Below are 19,825 nucleotides of genomic sequence, written 5' to 3' on the forward strand. Positions count from 1 at the left end.
CAAGTTAGCTGGAACAGATGATTCATCCAACTGCTTTAAACAGCTTCCAGAAAAATTTGATTTCTTTCATTCTTCCCTGCAGTAAAACCAGTTTCCTGCTTTAGTTAAGCCATATCCTGGACAGTGAGGCGTTTCTCTGGAGAACAATGCAGGCACTGCTTTTGTGATGTTACTCAGCAGTGAAAACCCAGGGCTGGACTCTCACAATAGAGAAACGATGCAGGGCAGGAAACCACAGGAACCCACCTGCAGCAAAGTGCCCTCTGTGCCTGCAGGTCTCCACTGAGATCAGCCTTTGGATGTTGTCCAGGTGGACACTGCCATTTCTAGGGTGCCATGGAGGGGCTGTCCTGGCTTGACAGCATTTTTACTAAAAACCAAAGCTTCTCTTCACCAAATAATGGTCACAAAGAAATGAAAACGTGCTATAGGCTGGCAATGTTTTGCAGTGTTTTCTCCAGTGTTGTCTCCATTGGTGATATTGTTTTATTCACATGACTGGGTGATTAAGGATCATTAATTTGCCAAAATGAACAGCCTTATTAATTCTTCTATTTCAGCCTATTGCTTATTATGTCATCTGAATCAAAATCTGAATATTTACAGCTTTGAGAGTATTGTTAATATTTCTTCAGTTTGAAACTACCTCTGCTGGTCAAGGCAGCCCTTACCACATACCTGTTTCCATTCCCAAATATTGCTCTGAGTAATCCAGAAGTGGCAAAAATCAAGAAGCCTTGGTGTGCTATGGTATTTAGAGGAATTGTCTCTAATCATCACTTTTCCTCCTTTTCCACTATTCATTTGGGGAAAACTTAATAAAAGAACACAAGCCTGATCAATCAAAAGAAGAAGCTGGAGGGTGACATTTCCCAGATGCAGAATGAAGTGGAAGAATCACTCCAGGAGTGCCGGAATGCAGAAGAAAAAGCCAAGAAAGCAATCACAGATGTAAGTAGGCTGGTTCCTTGCTCACTTCTTTTCATACCACAGCATCTACGGACACTATAGTGTAGTGAATGTCATAGGTTCACTTGTAGGCATTGTAAACAAGAACCCTAGTGGTAAAGCACAGGGATAAAGAAAACAAGAAAAAGGGAGAGGTGGAATCTTAAATAAAAGCATTAGAACAGAGAGGGGGAAAAAGACCTCCAAGGTTTTTCTGTCCTTCCATTTTCTCGGTCCAGGCAAGGTATGCACATGGAAGGTATTCTGTGGCTAGAGTGAATAATCCAAATAAGGGATAGTTCAGGACTGATCTTCCACCATTTATTCTAAATCATAATCCAGCAGCATATGGGATTTCCTGTAAAATGTGGCTGTTTTTCAGGCAGCAATGATGGCTGAGGAGCTCAAAAAGGAGCAGGATACTAGTGCTCATTTAGAGAGAATGAAGAAAAATATGGAGCAAACCATTAAAGACCTCCAGAAGCGACTGGATGAAGCAGAACAAATAGCTCTGAAAGGTGGCAAGAAGCAGATCCAAAAACTGGAATCCCGAGTAAGTTTGTGATCCAACTTCAGACCACTGCCTTCTGCTTATAGAACTGGCACCACATCAGTAGCCTAGTGCTGCCTGATAAGTTCACAGAAGCCAAGAAGGGGTAGTATGGACACTTTCCTCTGTTTCACAAAATGCAGGTGAGCAGTTCTTGGAGACATGCTTCCCCTTCATTATCCAGCTATGAGCTGCTGACCAGCAGATGAACAAAGGCCTTGATTAAAAAATAATTAAAAGCCCCAGCACTTAAAAACAGCAAAAGTGTCTCCCAATGCTTGCTTTGGTTAAACATTTTTGGCCTTTGCACATGTCTGCACCTCTGACTGATGGTGCAGCTGGAATACTTTTATGAAAAAACAGAGTGCAAAGGTGACATTTTGATCTCTTCCTGAAATTTGACACTATGGAGATACCTAGCATTTCTTGAACTGTGAACCAAATTATGTACTGCTTTACATATATGTAGCATAATGGCAAGGGTTTTTCCTTTTTTGCAGGTTCGTGAGCTGGAGAATGAACTTGAGACTGAACTCCGTCGCAATTCAGACGCCCAAAAAGGAGCCCGCAAATTTGAGAGACGCATAAAGGAGCTGACTTACCAGGTATGCAGTAACCACCAGGCAACTGGCAAGACACATCATTAATAGCCTCAGGGTTATAGTAAAGGAGGATGGATGGCCTTAGTCAGAGCTTTCTGATTGCTGGAAGCTTTAGGCACAGGAGGAATATCTCCCTATGGCTTCCATCACAGAATGCTTTGGGTTGGAAGGGACCTTGGAGATCATCTCATTCCAATGCCCCTGCCATGTGCAGGGACACCTTCCATTACACCAGGCTGCTCAGAGCCCCATCCAACCTGACCTTGAACACTTCCAGGCATGGAGCATCCACAGCTTCTCCAGGCATCCTGTGCCAGTGATCATCATCCTCTTGCCTGATTTGCTGTAACTAATGTTAGAAAGCCTCTGTTGCTGGGATTTGGACGTTTTTAGCACAGTATTAATATGGAACAGGCTTCAATGTAGACTGTTTACAATGCAAGGGAAGAAAGAGCCCAGCTCCCTCTCAGCTGTGCTGCTGTTGCTAAAAGGAGCCAGAAGGATTCAGTGGCTCTAATGCCCTGTTCAGAGTAGGGTTGCTGAGTCCCAGGGCTCTATTATTGAGCAGCAGGGTCTAGTCTTGAGCCTCCTGCAGGTTTGCTAACAGCTGCTCATGCTGCTTGGCCTTCAAAAAAGGCCTGCAGCACATAGCACTTACCCTTTTTCTTTGAACAACATTAAGAAGATAAACCCATCCCTCTGCCTTAGGAGATTATTTAGCCTCCTACCTGTTGTTTTACTTTGACTTTTGTATGAGAAGCTGAAGGGTTTTTTTGTTAATGCAGTGTGCAGGCAGAATTAGCTGGTCCCTCTGCTTGTGGAGCATGACAGCTTAAACTAGGCTTTTTTAACCAGAAATGCCTGCGAATCAAACTTCAAATTATGCAAATTACACAGTTCTAGGCTCTCCCGTATCTGCTTCAATATAAAATGACATGCTTTATAATGACAAGCATGCTCCTCACCCCCGAGCAAGGAACTCTGCCTGTGTGTATCTGCACACCTCTAAAAGCGTGTCCACATAGATATCTTCCTTTATATACATTTATATTTACGCATCTATACATGGGAAGGGTAGTCTCAGTTTTCACCCCTACACACATATCTTCAATGATGATGTAGAAATTTGGACATGGCTAGTTTGTGCTTTGAGCTGTAAGTTTCTAAGATATGGCATCCATAATTATTGTATTGTGGTAGATGCTTTAAGCCTTTTTACTCTATCAACACAATTAATGATGTTTTGATACAGTCAGAAGAAGATAAGAAGAATCTTGCCAGGATGCAGGATCTGATTGACAAGCTACAATTAAAAGTGAAGAGTTACAAGCACCAAGCAGAGGAAGCTGTAAGTAACTATCTGAATCTTTTTACCTCTGAGATATGTATTGTTCTAAACTTACAGTATTTTATCCATAGAAATTTCTAGTACAAAGACACATTTTGTGCCCATAAATAATTATTTTCATATCTATATAAGCCCTGCATATAAAACTGTATTTATATTATATATAAAGTAAAATATATAGCATATGTGTTGATTGTACTTAAGAAAAAGTATTCCATTTTATCCTAAGATTGCAGTATAATTTGCAAGAGAAGGGGAGGAAGGGAATAAACAGCCCTCAGCCCCTCCTAGCCCCTCAGAAGACACATTGAAAGCCTCTTAGTTCACTTGGAAAATGCCACTAGAAATACCAACTCTGCAAAACAACAGTCTCAGTTCTGCAGGAGGCAAGTGGTGCCCATACAGCTGTTACCTACTCATGCTGAGCACTTTCCATCCCACTTGAAATTAAAAGCTTTGTTTCATGTGGACAGGAGGAAATCAGCTGCACTCTTTTTTCTCAACAGGAAGCTCAAGCCAATCTGTACCTCTCAAAGTACAGAAAACAGCAACATGATCTGGATGATGCTGAAGAGAGGGCTGAAATAGCTGAATCTCAAGTTAATAAGCTGAGGAGCAAGTCAAGAGACATTGGCATGAAAAAGGTATGGTCATATGTATGGGGTAGATGTGAGTGTTTAACACACAATAGTGGGTCCTCTGTATCTGTTATATCTCTGAAAGTAGTGTAGACTAGGATAAATTCTTGGGTTTCTACATTTGTTCTGTTTCACTCTGCCCTTTATTTTAATATTAACTTAACCCTGTAGGACAGCAATCTGACCCTTGGACAAAATATATTTTCTGTATTTTTGTTGTCATTTAACCTCTGTTCTCAGCAGCAGAAGCAGAATTGGTGATTTGGTGGGTTTGTTTTGGGTTTTGGGGTTTCTTCTTGCAAGGGATATTAAAAGACTCCACCTTTTTTTTTCCCTGATGATAGAGATTTCTATGTATGTAATAGAACCTGGGTATTACATTAGATATTTTAACATTGCTCTTTCAACGAACTTATATTGATTGGAAGAGCTGGATGAAAAGAAAATATTGGTGATTAGTCACTTCGGTGCTGGGAAGTCATTAGTGATTAGAAATATATTTGTGGTGTTTTGCACTTGAACTGAATGGTAGCAGAATAATGTTAATGAAACTAGAAGGCACTTAAGAACTTAGTCTGGAACTGAAAGCAAACTTATCTATGGTTGCCTTGTGGCAAACAGGGCAAAAAAGAGTGAGGTTGTTACTTTTAGGAATGATAGAAAGAGGAGCTGGGTCATTGTTAAATCTATTTCATTTGCAAGTTTAATGAACTTCCATGCTTAACATCACATATGTTTTATGGAGTTGATAGCTCCCAAGCTAAGAAAGGGAGAAAATGCCTTTACACTCTTAATTTCTGCTTTTGTATTGGCCTAATGAAATCACCTTTGACAGATATAAATTACTGCTGCTCCACCATCCAGAGCAAAGACACATTAAAACTACCTGAATATCTGGTTCATCACACATTTATGTACAATGGAAGCAGTACTGCAATGGAACCTTGAAAGATTTGCAGCTTTTAAGGATAAAAAATTTCCACAGATTTTTCTAAATTATTCTACCCCTACAGAAAAAAAAATCAAAACCACTATAAACTCATTTAAAGATTCACAAAGCCATGGCATCAAACAAACACTCTACACCATGAGAATAATTTATTTTTTCAAAAACTGTTAAGGTTGCTGTTTATTTCCTGGACCTTACTGGTACTCTATTTCTGCTTCAAAAATGCAGAAGTCACAGAAAAGTGGATGCCTGTTTTTACTAGTCAGATGCTGTTTGCCAACACCAACTGCAGCTCTGGCAATGGAGCAGAGTGTTGCCAAAAGATGAGCTCAGTGGTGCACGCAGCGGTGGCAGCTCCACTAGAAGGGTCTTGGGGCAGCAACTGTAGGAGCTGCCAGGAAACACATTCAGGTGGAGACTGTTATCCCAAAAATCACAACATCTCCTTTGGGGAGAGAAGGCCACTGTAGAGACTACTTTAATCCTGCAGCATTAGAAATATCTTGTCTACTGCTATGAGTACCCATTTCCTGGATACTCTGGGGAGTGTGTGTCATTCACAGCACTACCATCAATTAAAAAAGGGTTGTAGAAGTCCTTTGCCATCAAAAGGATCTATATAATCTAGAACAAGGACAGGATACCTGCACTGTTAGCTGGAATAAGATGGCAAGTGTTGGCCAGACTGCTGCTAGTCTATGTCAGATACAAACTGGTAATACCAGGGAACAGAAGCATTAGTGCAGCTTTTGTCACTTACTTGTGACCTTACACTATAACCTCTTGACATTTCTATTTTTAACAGTTGCATACTATCTCAATTGCCTTTCAGGTTCATGAAGAGGAATAAAAAAGTCCAAGCTGACAAATATGAGAAAATACTTGACATAATCAGGCACAACTGAAAGCAGATGTAGAAAAAGTAAGCACTTACAGAAATAAACATCAAGTGAAAATCCAAATAGACTGCATAGCGTATTTCATTCATTTATTTGTGTTTTTATTTTGCCAAGCCTTAGGGATCAATAGAAAATTGCATCTTGCCAACAGCCGACTTCATTATGTTGGAACAAATCCTAATTGGCAGATCTCTGACAAAATCAAAACTAAGGGCAAATCCAGTCATGCTGCACAGCCTCATGTATTTCATATGCAGATTGTTAAAGCAGCTGTCCTGGTTTATGAACAGTACTTCTCCCTTCACTCTCTCAAACCACACTGCCACTCTCTTGCTCCCCCTCTCCTTCCTACTCCTGGAATGGAGTTGGGAGTTGAAAGCACAAAAGGTGAAAAACCACAGGCTAAGAACAATTTCCTGGAAACAGCAATGAGATAAGAAAACTAATAGTAACAACAACAATATTAATTTTAAAAAGTATACAAATACAAGTATACATGCAGAAATGCTCACCCTGGGCCCCTCCTTGATGGAACCTGCACAGACAGTCCCTCTCCCCACCCCCACCCCCAATGAAGTGGGTGGCATCAAATAACATTAGGGTTCTGGTCATGTCCCCTCATGGCTATTGCAAAAAAATAGCCCTGTCCTGGCTGGAACCAGGACAGCAGCACAGATTAAACCTGTGGAAGGGACAGCCCTTAAAGATGGGAAAACCCAGCTTCCATTTGTCCTGCTCGTAGGACCCTGAGTTTTGGAGAAGAGAAAGTAAAGATTTCCATATGAACAGTCAATTTGTAAGTTTCTACTACCACCAGTCAAGGGACTTCTTCTCTTTGTCAGCTACAGGACAGGCACAGGAGATGGTGTCAAGGGACACCTCCCTGTGGCTCAGAAATAAAGAATTCTTTTCAATCTTGCCTTTAAACAGGGAACTGGTCCATGGTGGTTTAACACCAGCCAGAAAATTAAACTCCAAATAAGCCACTCGCCTTCCCCCCACCCCTTTCTGGTAAGAGAGAGACAAAAGCAGAGACTGTGGGTTGAGATAATTTACTGAAAGTAAAGAGCAACAATGTTAATTACAGAAGTATACAGGAAGAGATGCTTTACCCATACAAAGGTGTTCACCACCTCAACTTAGTTCCATATGGCTACTGGGACAAAGACAAGATGGCGAACATTTCCCATAGGTCCTGTCCATGTGGTCCCCTGGGACAAGGACAAGATGGCAGCCGTTCTAGTGCTGCCGGCTCCACGTGTTTTTCCAGACCAAGACAAGGTGGCAACCATTCCCACACAACATGTGGCCCCCAGGACAAAAGCAGGTGGGGGAGGCTCCCATAGCTAACATTTCTTATCCCTGAGCCCAAGACAATGGAGAACAATGATGGATAAACCCCCAAAAGCTGGATCGTCCATGTCACACAGTCCATTTCCCAGACCGCTGTGCTAGGCTGTGTTTGGCAGCATTCAGCTTCTCACACCTCAGTCTGCCACTGTTTTGTTCCCCACAGCTGTTCCCACTCGGCCACTTCTCTGCTCCCTCCACCACTGCCAGCCCAGCACGCTCTGCTGGGCTCGGACTTGCCACTGTCAACAGCAGACATGGTCTTCAAAATAAAATATTAAATGAAATAAAAACCAGTAAGCTCTCTTTCCCTCACCCAAAAAAACCCCCAACCAACACTCAAAATTTAGGGATTTCTTCTTCTCTGGAGACTTCTTTGTCCCTTTAGGACATCCAATTTTGCATGCTGACTTGTCACAGAACAAGTGGGAGCTTCACAGAAGCCCTGCCTTAGCCTCAGATTTTTGGCAACAGCTTAAATTTAAGAAATCATTCTAGCCCACAGCTTCTAAGAATGGCAGATCAGGTCTATTTATAAAATTAGTTATTTATTGAAAAGATAGGAGGTAACACATGAAAGGTCTTAACCTGAGTTAATTCTGACACAGTATAAAACAAAAGAACTACCAGTAGATTACATAAAACAGTGCATGATATCAAGCTACCTATATTAAAACTAGCAAAAGAAATACTCAGCCTCCAGAGGAATAATTGCAAAGCAGGTGTCCCTGCTCTGAGGAGAAACTCCATGTTTCCAGGAAAATGTGCAGAATATTTCTGCTTTGTGACAGTTTGATATAGCTTATATAGTTTGTAAAGGCAGGTGCCTGTCAGTCAGAATTCCAGTTTGTCTTTCCAGGTGGTAATCCCATGGTGCCAAAATAACTCACTACAAGACAGCTCTGTCTGGTTTGAGTTAACTCACCAGTTAAAAAGCAACAGATAAGCCCATGTAGGGGGTGAGATGCCCTGCTCCATGACTTTTCACATACAAGTATCCATTTACTTTTTTTCCTCCCCATTTGTCTGCTACTGTTGCTCAGAAAATCACATTTCCATGTGGCTCTTACTGTTAACTCAAAGGGGGAATGTGGACGAACTCTTTGTTCTTTTCATTGCCAGTGTCAGTAGTATCTGTGTGCAGAGAGGTATTTTCTTCCTGTACGTCAAGGTGTCCTCTCTTCTTTTTGGTTTGATTTGATTTGATTCTTCTCTTCTTTTTTTTCTAGACAAAATAAAAATACTTATAAGAACTACTGATGTGTAAAATTAATCCTCTAGTGGGGGAACAAGAACAAGACACACTCACCATAAAGATAAGTCAGCATTTTCCATTTTAGTTTTATCTGAGTAAAACAAGCATGCACACAACAGTGCAGAAACATTCCTGGTTTTTCCATCTAGCCCTCCATCAATGTAACCAGAGCTAAATTAACCTGTCAACTGTTCCACTTCCTCTGATTATGATATGTTTGACAGCCCAACAGGCCCCAAGATAACTTAATCTTGCTTAAATTGTTTAGACAACTGCATCTCAAAGTATACTATCATCTCTAAAGCATGTTACAACTGTTTAATAAGCAGCATGCAAGTGAATCTCTGTGTAGAGAGAAACATGAAAAAAGACTGAGGCATAATAATTTCAGTTTTCTTTCTAATGTGTTTTTGCTGTACCTCATGGTACCCATAAAATGCCTCCTGAAGCTTACCAAATTCAGATTGTGACAAAATCTTCAGACAAACATTCAAGGTCTGGATTTAGGTACTTCCCTTCAATTTCAGTTGGAGGTCCATTTTGAGGAGGTGGTCAATGGATTTCAATCTCCCACTGCCAGAATTACCTTTCCCCACTTACTGCTCAGTTCTTTGGACTTTACTCCTGGTGCCCCTTGTCCAGACAGCCCGTTCACATTGGGACTGTCTTCCCTTTTCTTACAACAGAGGATCAGCATAGCAAACACCGCTAACAATGCAGTTGTTTAATCACAACTGTCTAGCTACAGCTATTGATTATCAATTTTTTTAAAGTTGCAAAGTTTGGCTCAACCCTTATTCAAATCTTGAGAGGCTTGGTATCAACAGTATCTTAAAAAATAAGTACTCTAATGATTGTACATACCTTGACATAGCAAAGTAGCACTGCTATTGTCACTGCTATTGCCACTGCACCAAGCACTCCTAGCACAATTTTCCCAGCGTTACCTGAATTTTCTTTAAAAATACAAGTACAAAAAAGAAGGGCTGATTATTCAATAAATATATCAAAGCTATGATTTTTTTCTTATTTATAATCTAAAAGGTATGATTTAGGGAGAAAGAAACATTACAAGGAAACTGAGACAAGGACAACAATGTTCAAGTTACTTGACTCATAGTGGTAAGACTTTGAAGTGATACTTTACTGACTTAAGTGTGACTAGATGAAAGCAGATTATTTTCCTTAATTGTGCTGATAGCAAATTCCATGTGTGCTCATGGGATAGCATTTGACAACTTCTTAATACAAGACCCATTTAAAACCAATCAACTGCCCAGTGTGCTGGGCACTGTCTCCAGGTACAGTGCTCAGTGCCATTAGCACTACTGATTTACAGCAGAGCAGCTCTGTAAATGTTATCCAGCCTGGATCATAAATTTCATGACTCCTGCTGCAAAATCTTTGCAACTTTAATCTGAAACATTGCCCAGCTCCATAGTGCAACCATGCAATCCAGGTGGACACAAGAAATCTTGAGATGAGTGAGTGATAACCATGGATTCCACAGGAGATCAAAGCCTACCTAGAAGAAACCTCTGCACAGCACCAAACTGTCAAAAGAACTGTACGCCTATTCTACCTCAGGTTGTCTTTCCCCTGCTGTGTCTTGTCCAAAGAATTTGAACAATTCTACATTCCTCTGGAAACTTCCTATGGATGTCTGGAAAACAGCTAAAAAATAAGAACTGCTAAAACAGCATTTAATCTAGTCATTGCCTTTAGCTTGACTCTGTAACCACATGCAGACCTATGTTTACATCTTGTAAATTCCTTTAGAAGAGCAGCTTTAAGCTGCAACCCTTCCTTACGCAGGAGAGATGATTGTAAATCTCTTTTTTCCCCTCAAAAGCCTTCTTTCCAGTGGCCCTTGGAAACCCTTCTGATTGCTCAGCAGCTGCTGTGCTATGGCTGCTATCCAACGTGGATAGCCCATTCCCTACTGTCTCCAGCCACTTATCTGCTTTCAGGCTGTGCTGAAAGCCACGAAGGTGCTCATCTGTAGTTATTATCACTTATTCTACCCCCTTTTCTGTTGTCTCTATTTTTCATGTCTTATTTGCTTGGCTTGGTTCAAGTTCTCTTCTTTGTTTAGAAGAGGTCTCCTCTATTAGTTTTCAATCTTTTTGGTGATTGTATGTAATTGTGTGAAATGTCTGTGTGCTACTTTTGTATGTGCTACTGACAATGCAATAACTGTAAGTAAGATTTCACAGCTGGGAATTTACTATAGCTCATAAAAACACAGGCATGCATTTAAACATATATATCCCCAGGCCTAAAAAAGGCCTGCTGTGTAGAATTAAAGCTTTGAAAATAACAACTGTGTGTTCTCAACAAGCTTTCTTCTGCAGCCAAACTTATACCACAAGCTTTGGGCTTCCCATCATCTCTCTGCTACATTTAAAACTATGTTTGCTGTCAGCAGAGCATTTAGGACAGAACTCTGAGAGCCCTGCTGTGTCCCCAGCTATGAAAGCAGTTGGTGGCAACTGAAGGCAGACATTGATTTTGTAACCTTTGCCACAATAAGCTGCTGACTGAAAAAAATAAACTTCTAGTCTTTAAATAAACACATCTTTGGTAACTTTCTTTTTTCCGAGCCAACAAAAATAAAACATCTCTCTTCCACCCAACTGTACCAATCACACCAAATTACACAAAAATAAGTGCATGTTGCATCAGCATAGCAAGAGCTGGCAAACAGCTGTCACTGCTGTCCCACTACATTCTGACCCAATTCATGTAATGAAGTTTGAATCCATTCACAAAGAAAAGCATCTTCCAGTGGAGCCAATGACCCTCCTCAAGGGGTACATTCTGAACTCTAGAGCTGTTTCCATGACTAGTTTTTAGCTCATTATTGTAATATTGATTCTTTTTATGTAATGATTATTTTTGAGATTGGTCCTCATCCTCATCCTTTGAAATGGAAGGAGTGGCAACTTACCAACATGCAAAGTTGTCACAGCAAGTTTTGTGTAGAGAGGTGTTGAAATATTGCACAGATATTCCCCACTGTCACTTGCAGTAAGATGATCCAACCTCAGCGAAAAGTCACTTTTGTTAACCTGGACTCGAGGCTGGTGAGAGTGAGATGTGCCATTGAAGGAGGCCAGGACTGAGGTCACTGCATTTCTGTGTAATGTCCAGACAACACTGAAGCCGTCAGTGCTTGCAGTGTCAAGGCCATGTTCACAAGGAATTACGGTGCTCTCTCCTTCCACCTTAGGCAGGTGGTCTGAAACAGATAAAGAGCTCTCTGCACTTTTTTTGGAAAATACTGTGAAGGTTATTTAGACATTCTGTGATTTTTTTCTTAGTTTTGATACTACCATGAACAAATAAAAAAACATATTTCACTACTTTGATATTGCATTCAAATATCACAGTATGTTTCTAGAAGCATCTGAAGATTTTAAAAACACACGTATCTTACACAAAAATCTAATTGGTATTGGCAATATTCATGAATATCCTAATTTTTAAAATTGACTATTTTCCCTCTAATTGAGGGGCTCATAAATAGAAGCGATTCAGTCTAGTCTGTGTAAAACAGCAGGAAATTCCACATGCTGGGAGCAGAGAGAAAATGGAACTGATCAGATAACTGCACACCTGAAGCAAAAGGATAAAACACAACGTAATTTAACTAAAAGAATAAAAAGATTGTATGTAGTAAGAAATAACTTTCAGTTATGGTGAACTTAAGTACTTTACTTAAATGTCCATATTGAACATTTAACAATTAATAAATAGCTTTTAAAAAACAGGAAAGGGAAGGAGAAGGCAGGTAAGTGGAATTAACACCTAATATATAAAATACTAATACAAGACAAATTAACATCATAGCACAACTACGGATTTGACAGCAGGGATTTGACAGCAGTGGTGGCTGGCAGTCAGCTGGAGAGGAAGGTAATAGATTATTTTGACATGGTATAACTACACTTGATTTCTGGGTGGTGGGGGGGTTAATGAACAAAGGTGTGGGGCTGAAAAATCATGAAGACAAAAAAACCAGAATTGTACACTGCTATTATAGAAACAAGAGAACAATTTTTTTCAAAATATTCTACTGAGGAGTTATATGGATGCAGGGAAATGCAAGTATGTGTGTAATGGAATGTTCCTTTTTCTCTTGTGGATCAGGCATAGATAACAAAAGAGACACAGTGCACTTGGTAGCTACTATGATGCCATACTTGCAACCTTCCATTTTGTAAGCTATTCCATGTAAATTAAAAACTGCACTCTTGTTCTGGAGCTTATGCAGTGGGTTAGGCACTGAGAGTGTCTGGATACACTTTAGGAGGTAATCTGGATGATGGAAGAAGCATCCATGCACATCTCACAAGAGAACTGCTCTTGCATTGCTCTTCCTTCAATTACAAATATTTCCTAAGAAATAGGAAAGGTTGAAAACCACCAGTTATCTACTCAAAGTGAATTTCCAATGAAATTCAGGAGGAAGACAAAGCAGAGTTGAAATTTCATAGTCCTGCTTTTCCTTAACTAAAAAAACGGGCTGCTGTTCACTAAAATGCAAACTGTTTGCTGCTCTCCATTCTCATGCACCCAGCACTCAGACTGGTACTTAAGGATGCATGTGAAGAGAAGTACAATGAAAGGATCAAGCAGATCATATGCAGCTAGAGCAGCAGGCAAACTTTCACCTCCCTCACAGAACCCACATATTCTCTAAGGTTTCCATTTATTTTGTCCAATGGGCAGAATTCTTTTATTGATAGAGGGTAAAGTTTGTTTATTAGGCACCTCTTAAAATGTGAAACTGATATAGAAAAGATGTTAAGAGTAAGAATAACTTACAGAAGGGTGAGCTAGCCCCTCTCATCCCTACTTCTTGGAAGCAACTGGTATGCTGCTTTGTAATCCTAACAAATGCATTTCAAAGAGAAAGGTATATCCTTTTGCACTGTCCCATATCCATGTTGCCCCACTGCAGAAAGACTGTCTTTAGTTTGACTCTGAAGCCAGCTGTGAAATTCAGTAACAATGCTGAAAGAGATTTCATTCCTACCTTGCATCTTCCATTCAGCGGCCCACACTTCATGATCCAAATGAATATGACAGTAGTAAGTATCTGTCACATTTATAATGTCCTTGTCACTTCTAAGAGAATAGAGAACTCCATTCCTAGTTTCCTCCCAGTCTGTCTCCTGGATGGATATATTGCCCTGTACCCAAGATATAGTTGGTGCTGGATAAGTGAGAAAAGCATAGCACTTCAGTCTCCTTTCTGTGCTTGTCTTTTGGTATTCCAGTGCATAAGAAGAAGGAGCTGTAGATGAAAAAATAATTTAAAAAAATAAATCTTACTACTTACAAAATGGTTTTTAACTTGAAGTGATTACTCTTAAAATACCATTGGGGAGAATGAATATCGCCGAGAACAAAACTTCATCTGTGTTTGATTTCAGAAGAAAGCACAGCTACTTACAAGGCCAAGATTTGTACAGTTCTGAGAAGCCACATTATGTGTACCACATAATTAGCCCTTAGAAATCAAGGTGCTTGCTGTAGGTTATGAAAACAAGTACTGCAAGTACTGCACTAAAATTTTCCAATCCATGTTGCAATATTTCACCAGAGGAAAAAAACTGCTGCATAACACCATCAGGCCCAAAAGGTGCTCTGCTGTGTTGGAAGATTTTGATTCAATGGGAGAAACATAAGGAAATCTGTTGGTGCCATTCCATTTGCGGTGGTGTGATCCAAGGGTTTTTGATGCCTTACTGACCTTTAACGTGTAGTTGCACTTCCACTTCTGTTTGATCTTGTGCTGTTCCCACGTAGCAGGTATAAGAGCCCTCATCAGTCATGGTCAGGTTACTAAGTTTCAAGGAGGCATTTCCACTAGGGATGTTCTCATGGAAAAGGTGTGTTCTGAGTCTGTAATGTGGATCTTGTTCTCCCAGCTGATCCTTCTGCAGGTAGTAACTGTGCACATTTTTGTTCTCTATTTTCCAGTGAATTACCTCATCATGCCCAGGTGGGAAACAACAAGGGAGGATGCAATCCTTGGAAAACAGCCCTGTTACTTCTTCCTGTTCTGTAAAACCTAAAGCCCATAAGTACAAATGACTAAGTTTAATCCAGTCTACAAGTATATTTCTGCACCTATTTATCCCTGACAAAAAAATGCTCTTGCAGGTGTGCCAACGGCTCTTTAATGACTTTTCTGTCACATGAATCTCTTGGGACAGCAAGGGTGCCCATTCAGTTTAATCAGGATTACACCACAGAGCTCTGCTCGTTGAACTTCTAATCAGTTTATGCAGGAATCCCAAGAAAGCACTTACATACTCAAATCAGCACACTGCCACCTTACCACCTGGGCTTCAAATGTGTTCCCACACCTTGAACCACATCATTTCCACCTTAGACTTTAAAAGCCTTTTGAGCTGCAGCTTCCTTCATGTTCAAACATTCACAGTGCCATGCTGCAATGCCCCATGTTACCAACCACCCTCACACAGTGCCAAGCAGTTGTACCATCACGGGGAAAAAAGACATGGCTCTGCAACTGATGGGAAGGACGGAACTTCCTGAAACAGCTTTGCCACCACAGACAGGATGAGGAAGCTCTGTCTCAGGCCCTTGAGATAATTAAGGTGTGCATCCCAAAAATTGACACAAGTGGTAGCATCTCATTTCTGTCAACATTTAAGTTAGGCCTTGCTAGCATACAAGAGAAATTTAAAATTAATCTTTCAAAAAACTGACTTACTTAGCATCATCACATTGACTTCTTGGCCAAGGCCAGACAACCTGTTAGGCTGGTAGTGAGTGCTCAGGGGCAGCTGCCATCTCAGACATTCTGGTCCCATCTCTAGCTCATCTGGCAGAACAATCTAAATGACTTTTCCTTAGTCTTCTCTATGCAAAGTCAGCCAATTTGATGCAAAGCATTTTCAGTCTGAACTGAAAAGCACTGCCTGCTGAGCCAGTGGGGCAGAAACATTGGCAGGTAACAGTTTGGGGGCTCAATGGCCACAGCCATCCATGCAGCCACCTGACAAGCAGTCTTTGGCTTCAGAAGTGTTTTACATTACCCAAAATTGATTCTTTACCATTAATAAACAGTGTTTGAATTCACTAACTCTTCTTAATAAAAATTAAAAATAATGGTCTTCTTTAGTATTTTTCAGCTACAACCTACCCCAAAGTGTAGCACTGATGTGAAATACACAGATCATGACGCCTGGTATGCTCGGTTCTTTCATTTCTTCATTGGTTCATAGATTCAGGTCAAACTGGCAAAATAAAAGCAGGGGATAAAACCTGTTTAAATGCAGATAAAAGACATATCCGTATATAATTTCCTTTCTACAGCTTGCAAAGGACTATAGGCCTATGTATCATGTTTTTTGTTTGCAACAGACTTGGTACAGATTTTTGACATTTAAGTCATTCATTATGTGATCCTACGCATTACATAGTAGTGGAGGCTCACTCATTACCTTGTAGCTCCTTGCAGATTGATGCTTTATTTTTAATAAATAGAAAGTGTTTACTATCAGTGCTGTTGTAGGGCTAGGGAATATTAATCTTCCTCATTCCTGAACAGGATACCAAGGAAAACTGGTCAAGTCAAATTTGCAAAAGTATGTAAGATATCCCTCGTCAAGCCTGATTTTCTTTACTTTTTAAAATATATTTCTGATTACTGCAACATTTGACTTTCTGGGGTGGAAAATTTGATTGCATTTGCAAATACTACTGGTATAGAGAACTTTTCACACTTTTTACACTTTCAAAAATGTGTGCATGGAAATTTAGGGTAGGAATGCAAAGGAGGAGACTCTCTCATCATATCTTCTGTTTTGTCAGACAGCAATGAACTGGAACCTCTCATGCGTAACAGAAAAAGAATAACCTTACTGTAACTATTACCTGAATGGAGGAAGAATGCAGTCTTATCCTAAAATACAGCATACCCCAGTGGAGAAATTACCTCATGAATCAAGTAACTTGAAAAGACTTCAATAGATTTTCCTAGTCCTTTTTTTTTCTCCCCAAAAGGCACCTATAGGTACCATTTCTAACTGGTTTAGCCAGGCTTGCTAGCCCAACCTTTTAGTATTATGAATAATTTTGACTGGTGTCTGAGACTCTATCTGTGGTGGATGTGAATCTTAAATCCTAAAGATTTTTGAGTATTATTTCTTTTGAAAAGGTAGTGTGCTTGTTTTATGTATTCTCACTATTTTTAGGAGAAAAAAACAGAACAAAACAAAAAAACAGAGGCACCAAAACATTAAATCTGAGGCAGAAATAGATGCAATGGTAAAATAAACATTTGATACATGATTTTGTTCCATGTCAGCAACAATTGCCAGTATCTACTTTCTTTACCCCTTGCACTGGCAAGTGGGGCACATCATGTCTTATTGGATTTTTTGCTTATTTACCTATCACTTCCAGCTTGATCAACAAGATATACTGTGCTTAATGTTTGAATTTCAGAAACTGCAATCAATGCTGTGTTTCCTTTAGTGAGGGATGTGCCATGTTTAATTGACTTGCCACCTTTCACTGGCAGTGATGCTCTGAGAGTAACATGGTTCCAGTGCTACCTCTGTGATGCCTTTGGGGGCTTCATGGACAGTGCACACTGATTCCCACCTTCTAGCTGTGCCCCATAAGCTGCTCCAAAACACAACAGCTATAACTACTTAGCTGAAAATTTTCATGTTCAGCACAAACTGTAGCTTTGGATTTTCCCATTAGAGAAAAACGTATGCCGGTCTGTAGAAAAATCTGAGGAGTGTAGGTTCTGGCCAGTCTTTTCAGCAAGTTCTGGGGTCTTACAGTAATAAAGTGTCTGTATGCTGATAATTAGAGTCACACTGCAAGGTACTGAACAAACGTGCAACAAACAAACAATGCCTGTTTGTCACAGATGTAAGTGGCACAACCAAGAAGTCATGCCCTAAGGCTTTGTAGTGAAATACCAATATGAAATAATGTATACAGACAGTGTACAAGTAGAATTAAGTTCACTGGAATCATGTTAGTTACTGATGGTCTAGTTTTCAGGAGAATTATTTCATAGAGATCACCACAGGCTCAACTGGAAAACAGCTCAGCCAGGGTTTCTGAGAGCAAAGCAAGGTGCTAAAATGCATCTCCAAAGACATACAGCTCAAATAATGGTAGGGGGAATGCTGCATTTGCTTTGGCTACTACAGGAAACAAACACTGTGCTTTGCTTTCTCTTTCTTGGGTTAATTAGTGACCAAACTGTATCCAAGTATTTCCCCATTTTTGAACTCTGCAGTCAAGCTGAAACCTGATCAGGGCACTCCTGCAGCCATTGGGATTGGTGGCTGCTCAGTGTACTGTGACCTCTTTGAGAGCAGGTATGCATATTGAAATACCCTCCTTTCAAATAAAATTTATTTATTTCTTAGTACAAAGGATTCTGATTTATTCCTTTTCAATGCAACTTAACAACAACACATTTCAAGCATATGCACACACGAGGACTGGGAAATACCAGAAGATTTTCATTTCTACCAACAAGCAAACAAGAAAAACAAACAATTTGTAAAATGTAAAATTCTCAAAAAGACATGTTAATCACATACTGCTAAAATCTCCTGCCACAATGATACCAGCTTTCTAGAATTTCCTCACTGAATCTTCAGATTTCCCACAGTAAAACAGAGAAGCCATTCTCTGCCTCCCCACAAGGAAACCCTTACAACTTAAATGCTAATTCCATACTTCAGTTGTTAAGAAATACTCCGAATGGAAGAAAATTTCCACAGTCTCTCTCCCTGTTGATCTTTGCCTCTCTCCAGCTGCACTCTGACCCACCCGCATGGCTCAGGGCTCAAGTAACTAACAAAGAAGTTCGCGCAGTCCCCTTAAGGGTAGCAGCTGTTTTTACAATGAGATCTACGATTCGACACACGCAAAGATTTCACACCTTTTATGTTCCCTTCTTCGGGCTTAAAAAACTTTTTCTCTTAACCATTTCTTTTGCCTGGCAAACCCAAAGTTCCTGCAAGCTGTAACGGAGGAAATGAGGAGGAAATGAGGAGGCTTACAGCAGTCACGATGCCGCTCCCAACGCGCTCGGGGATGCAGAGGCAGCGCCAATTCTCTTAGGGGCAGAGCGCAGGAACCCGGCACCGGGAGCGAGGTCAGATCCCTGCGGGCTCAGGAGAAAAAGAACGTAAGGTAAAAGGAATCATGATAAAAAGCTGGTAATCTGAAACAACAGGTAGGTGCCTAGGGCTGCAGGGTTAGGCAATTATTTTCTAACAGTAATTTTCTAACAGTGACTTATTCTCTCTGGACAATTCAAGACTTGTCTGTGCCATCTGGTTTCCAGCAGAACAAAACGACTCAAGCATTTTCGGGAAGAGGGCTTACAAAAAACTCCAAACAAAATGAAGGGAGAAGTGGCAAGAAAGGGTGTGTCCCCTCGAAGACTTTGGTAGTGCTAGGAGTAGATAGGCGAGGTGTGTCCTGCATTCACTGAGTCATTTCGGTCGGAAAAGACCTCAGATCATCGAGTCCAACCTTTGACTGATGAACTTCTCAACTAGATCATGGCATTAAGTGACACGTCCAGTCGTTTCTTGAACACTTTCAGGGATGGTGAGGTACCTGGGCAGTTCATTGCAATGCTTGAAAACCCCTTTAGTGGGGAAATTCCTCCCAATATCCAATCTAAACGTCCGCTGGCACAGCTTGAGGGCGTGTCCTCTTGTCCTGTTACTAGTTAACTGGGACAACAGACCGATCCCCACCGGGCTACGACTTCCTTTCAGGAAATTCCTGAGCGATTCCTCATGGCAGCTGCGCACCCTTCACCAGCTCCCTCTCCCTTCGCTGGACACGCTCCAGCGCCTCAAAGTCTGTCGGTAGTGAGATGTCCAGAACTGGACACAGCACTCGAGGTGCTTCACCAGTGCCAAGCACATTCCCGGGAGACGGAGCTTTCCAACCCGCTGCCTTCCCCACTCCGCCCCAGGGCGCGTCCAGCCGGCACCCGCGGCTAATGCTACAGCTCCTGGCTGCCTAGACTCACTTTGCCGCACCTCCAGCTGCAGAACACCGCACCTCAGTTCGTGAGCTACCGCCGCTGCCCGCTCTGCGCCTGCCCGGAGCGAGCTGTTCTGAAGTTTGTCTTCGGGAAGGAAGAAAAGTTTAAAAGTTCACCAGCTCCGTCAAATGCCTCAAGAGCTGAAAGGTTGACCAGCTCCGTGCGGGTTGGCGGCGTGGCCTCGCCGGCACCGCCCGAGCCCT

General features: G+C 41.0%; 2 protein-coding genes across 5 annotated transcripts in view; one reads left to right on the forward strand and one right to left on the reverse strand.

Annotated features, from left to right (window-relative positions):
• MYH15 (myosin heavy chain 15) overlaps nt 1–5,997 on the forward strand; it is a 52,611-nt gene extending 46,614 nt beyond the window's left edge. The window contains exons 38-43 of the mRNA XM_071433489.1: nt 826–951; nt 1,331–1,501; nt 1,999–2,103; nt 3,353–3,448; nt 3,955–4,092; nt 5,868–5,997. Of these exons, the coding sequence (XP_071289590.1) occupies nt 826–951; nt 1,331–1,501; nt 1,999–2,103; nt 3,353–3,448; nt 3,955–4,092; nt 5,868–5,885 (654 nt within the window). The 3' untranslated portion in view covers nt 5,886–5,997. The remainder of the gene's footprint in view (nt 1–825; nt 952–1,330; nt 1,502–1,998; nt 2,104–3,352; nt 3,449–3,954; nt 4,093–5,867) is intronic.
• A 973-nt stretch (nt 5,998–6,970) lies between these two features.
• HHLA2 (HHLA2 member of B7 family) lies at nt 6,971–19,780 on the reverse strand. Of its 4 annotated transcripts, none has more exons than XM_071433477.1 (8): nt 19,640–19,780; nt 18,619–18,722; nt 15,723–15,816; nt 14,301–14,621; nt 13,581–13,841; nt 11,490–11,780; nt 9,404–9,495; nt 6,971–8,509 (listed from the first exon to the last, which is right to left on the reverse strand). In XM_071433477.1, the coding sequence occupies exons 3-8, from the start codon at nt 15,784–15,786 to the stop codon at nt 8,357–8,359; spliced, it is 1,182 nt and encodes a 393-aa protein (XP_071289578.1). In that variant the 5' UTR covers nt 15,787–15,816; nt 18,619–18,722; nt 19,640–19,780; the 3' UTR covers nt 6,971–8,356. The 4 variants fall into 4 exon arrangements, with proteins under 4 accessions (XP_071289578.1, XP_071289576.1, XP_071289577.1 ...); XM_071433475.1 differs by having other exon boundaries at nt 19,608–19,738; XM_071433476.1 differs by having other exon boundaries at nt 19,618–19,701.
• Nucleotides 19,781–19,825: the final 45 nt, after the last annotated feature.

The sequence above is a fragment of the Agelaius tricolor genome, unplaced genomic scaffold (assembly GCF_023055355.1).
Source record: "Agelaius tricolor isolate 1412-34295 unplaced genomic scaffold, bAgeTri1.0.p SCAF_9, whole genome shotgun sequence".
Taxonomy (NCBI): domain Eukaryota; kingdom Metazoa; phylum Chordata; class Aves; order Passeriformes; family Icteridae; genus Agelaius; species Agelaius tricolor.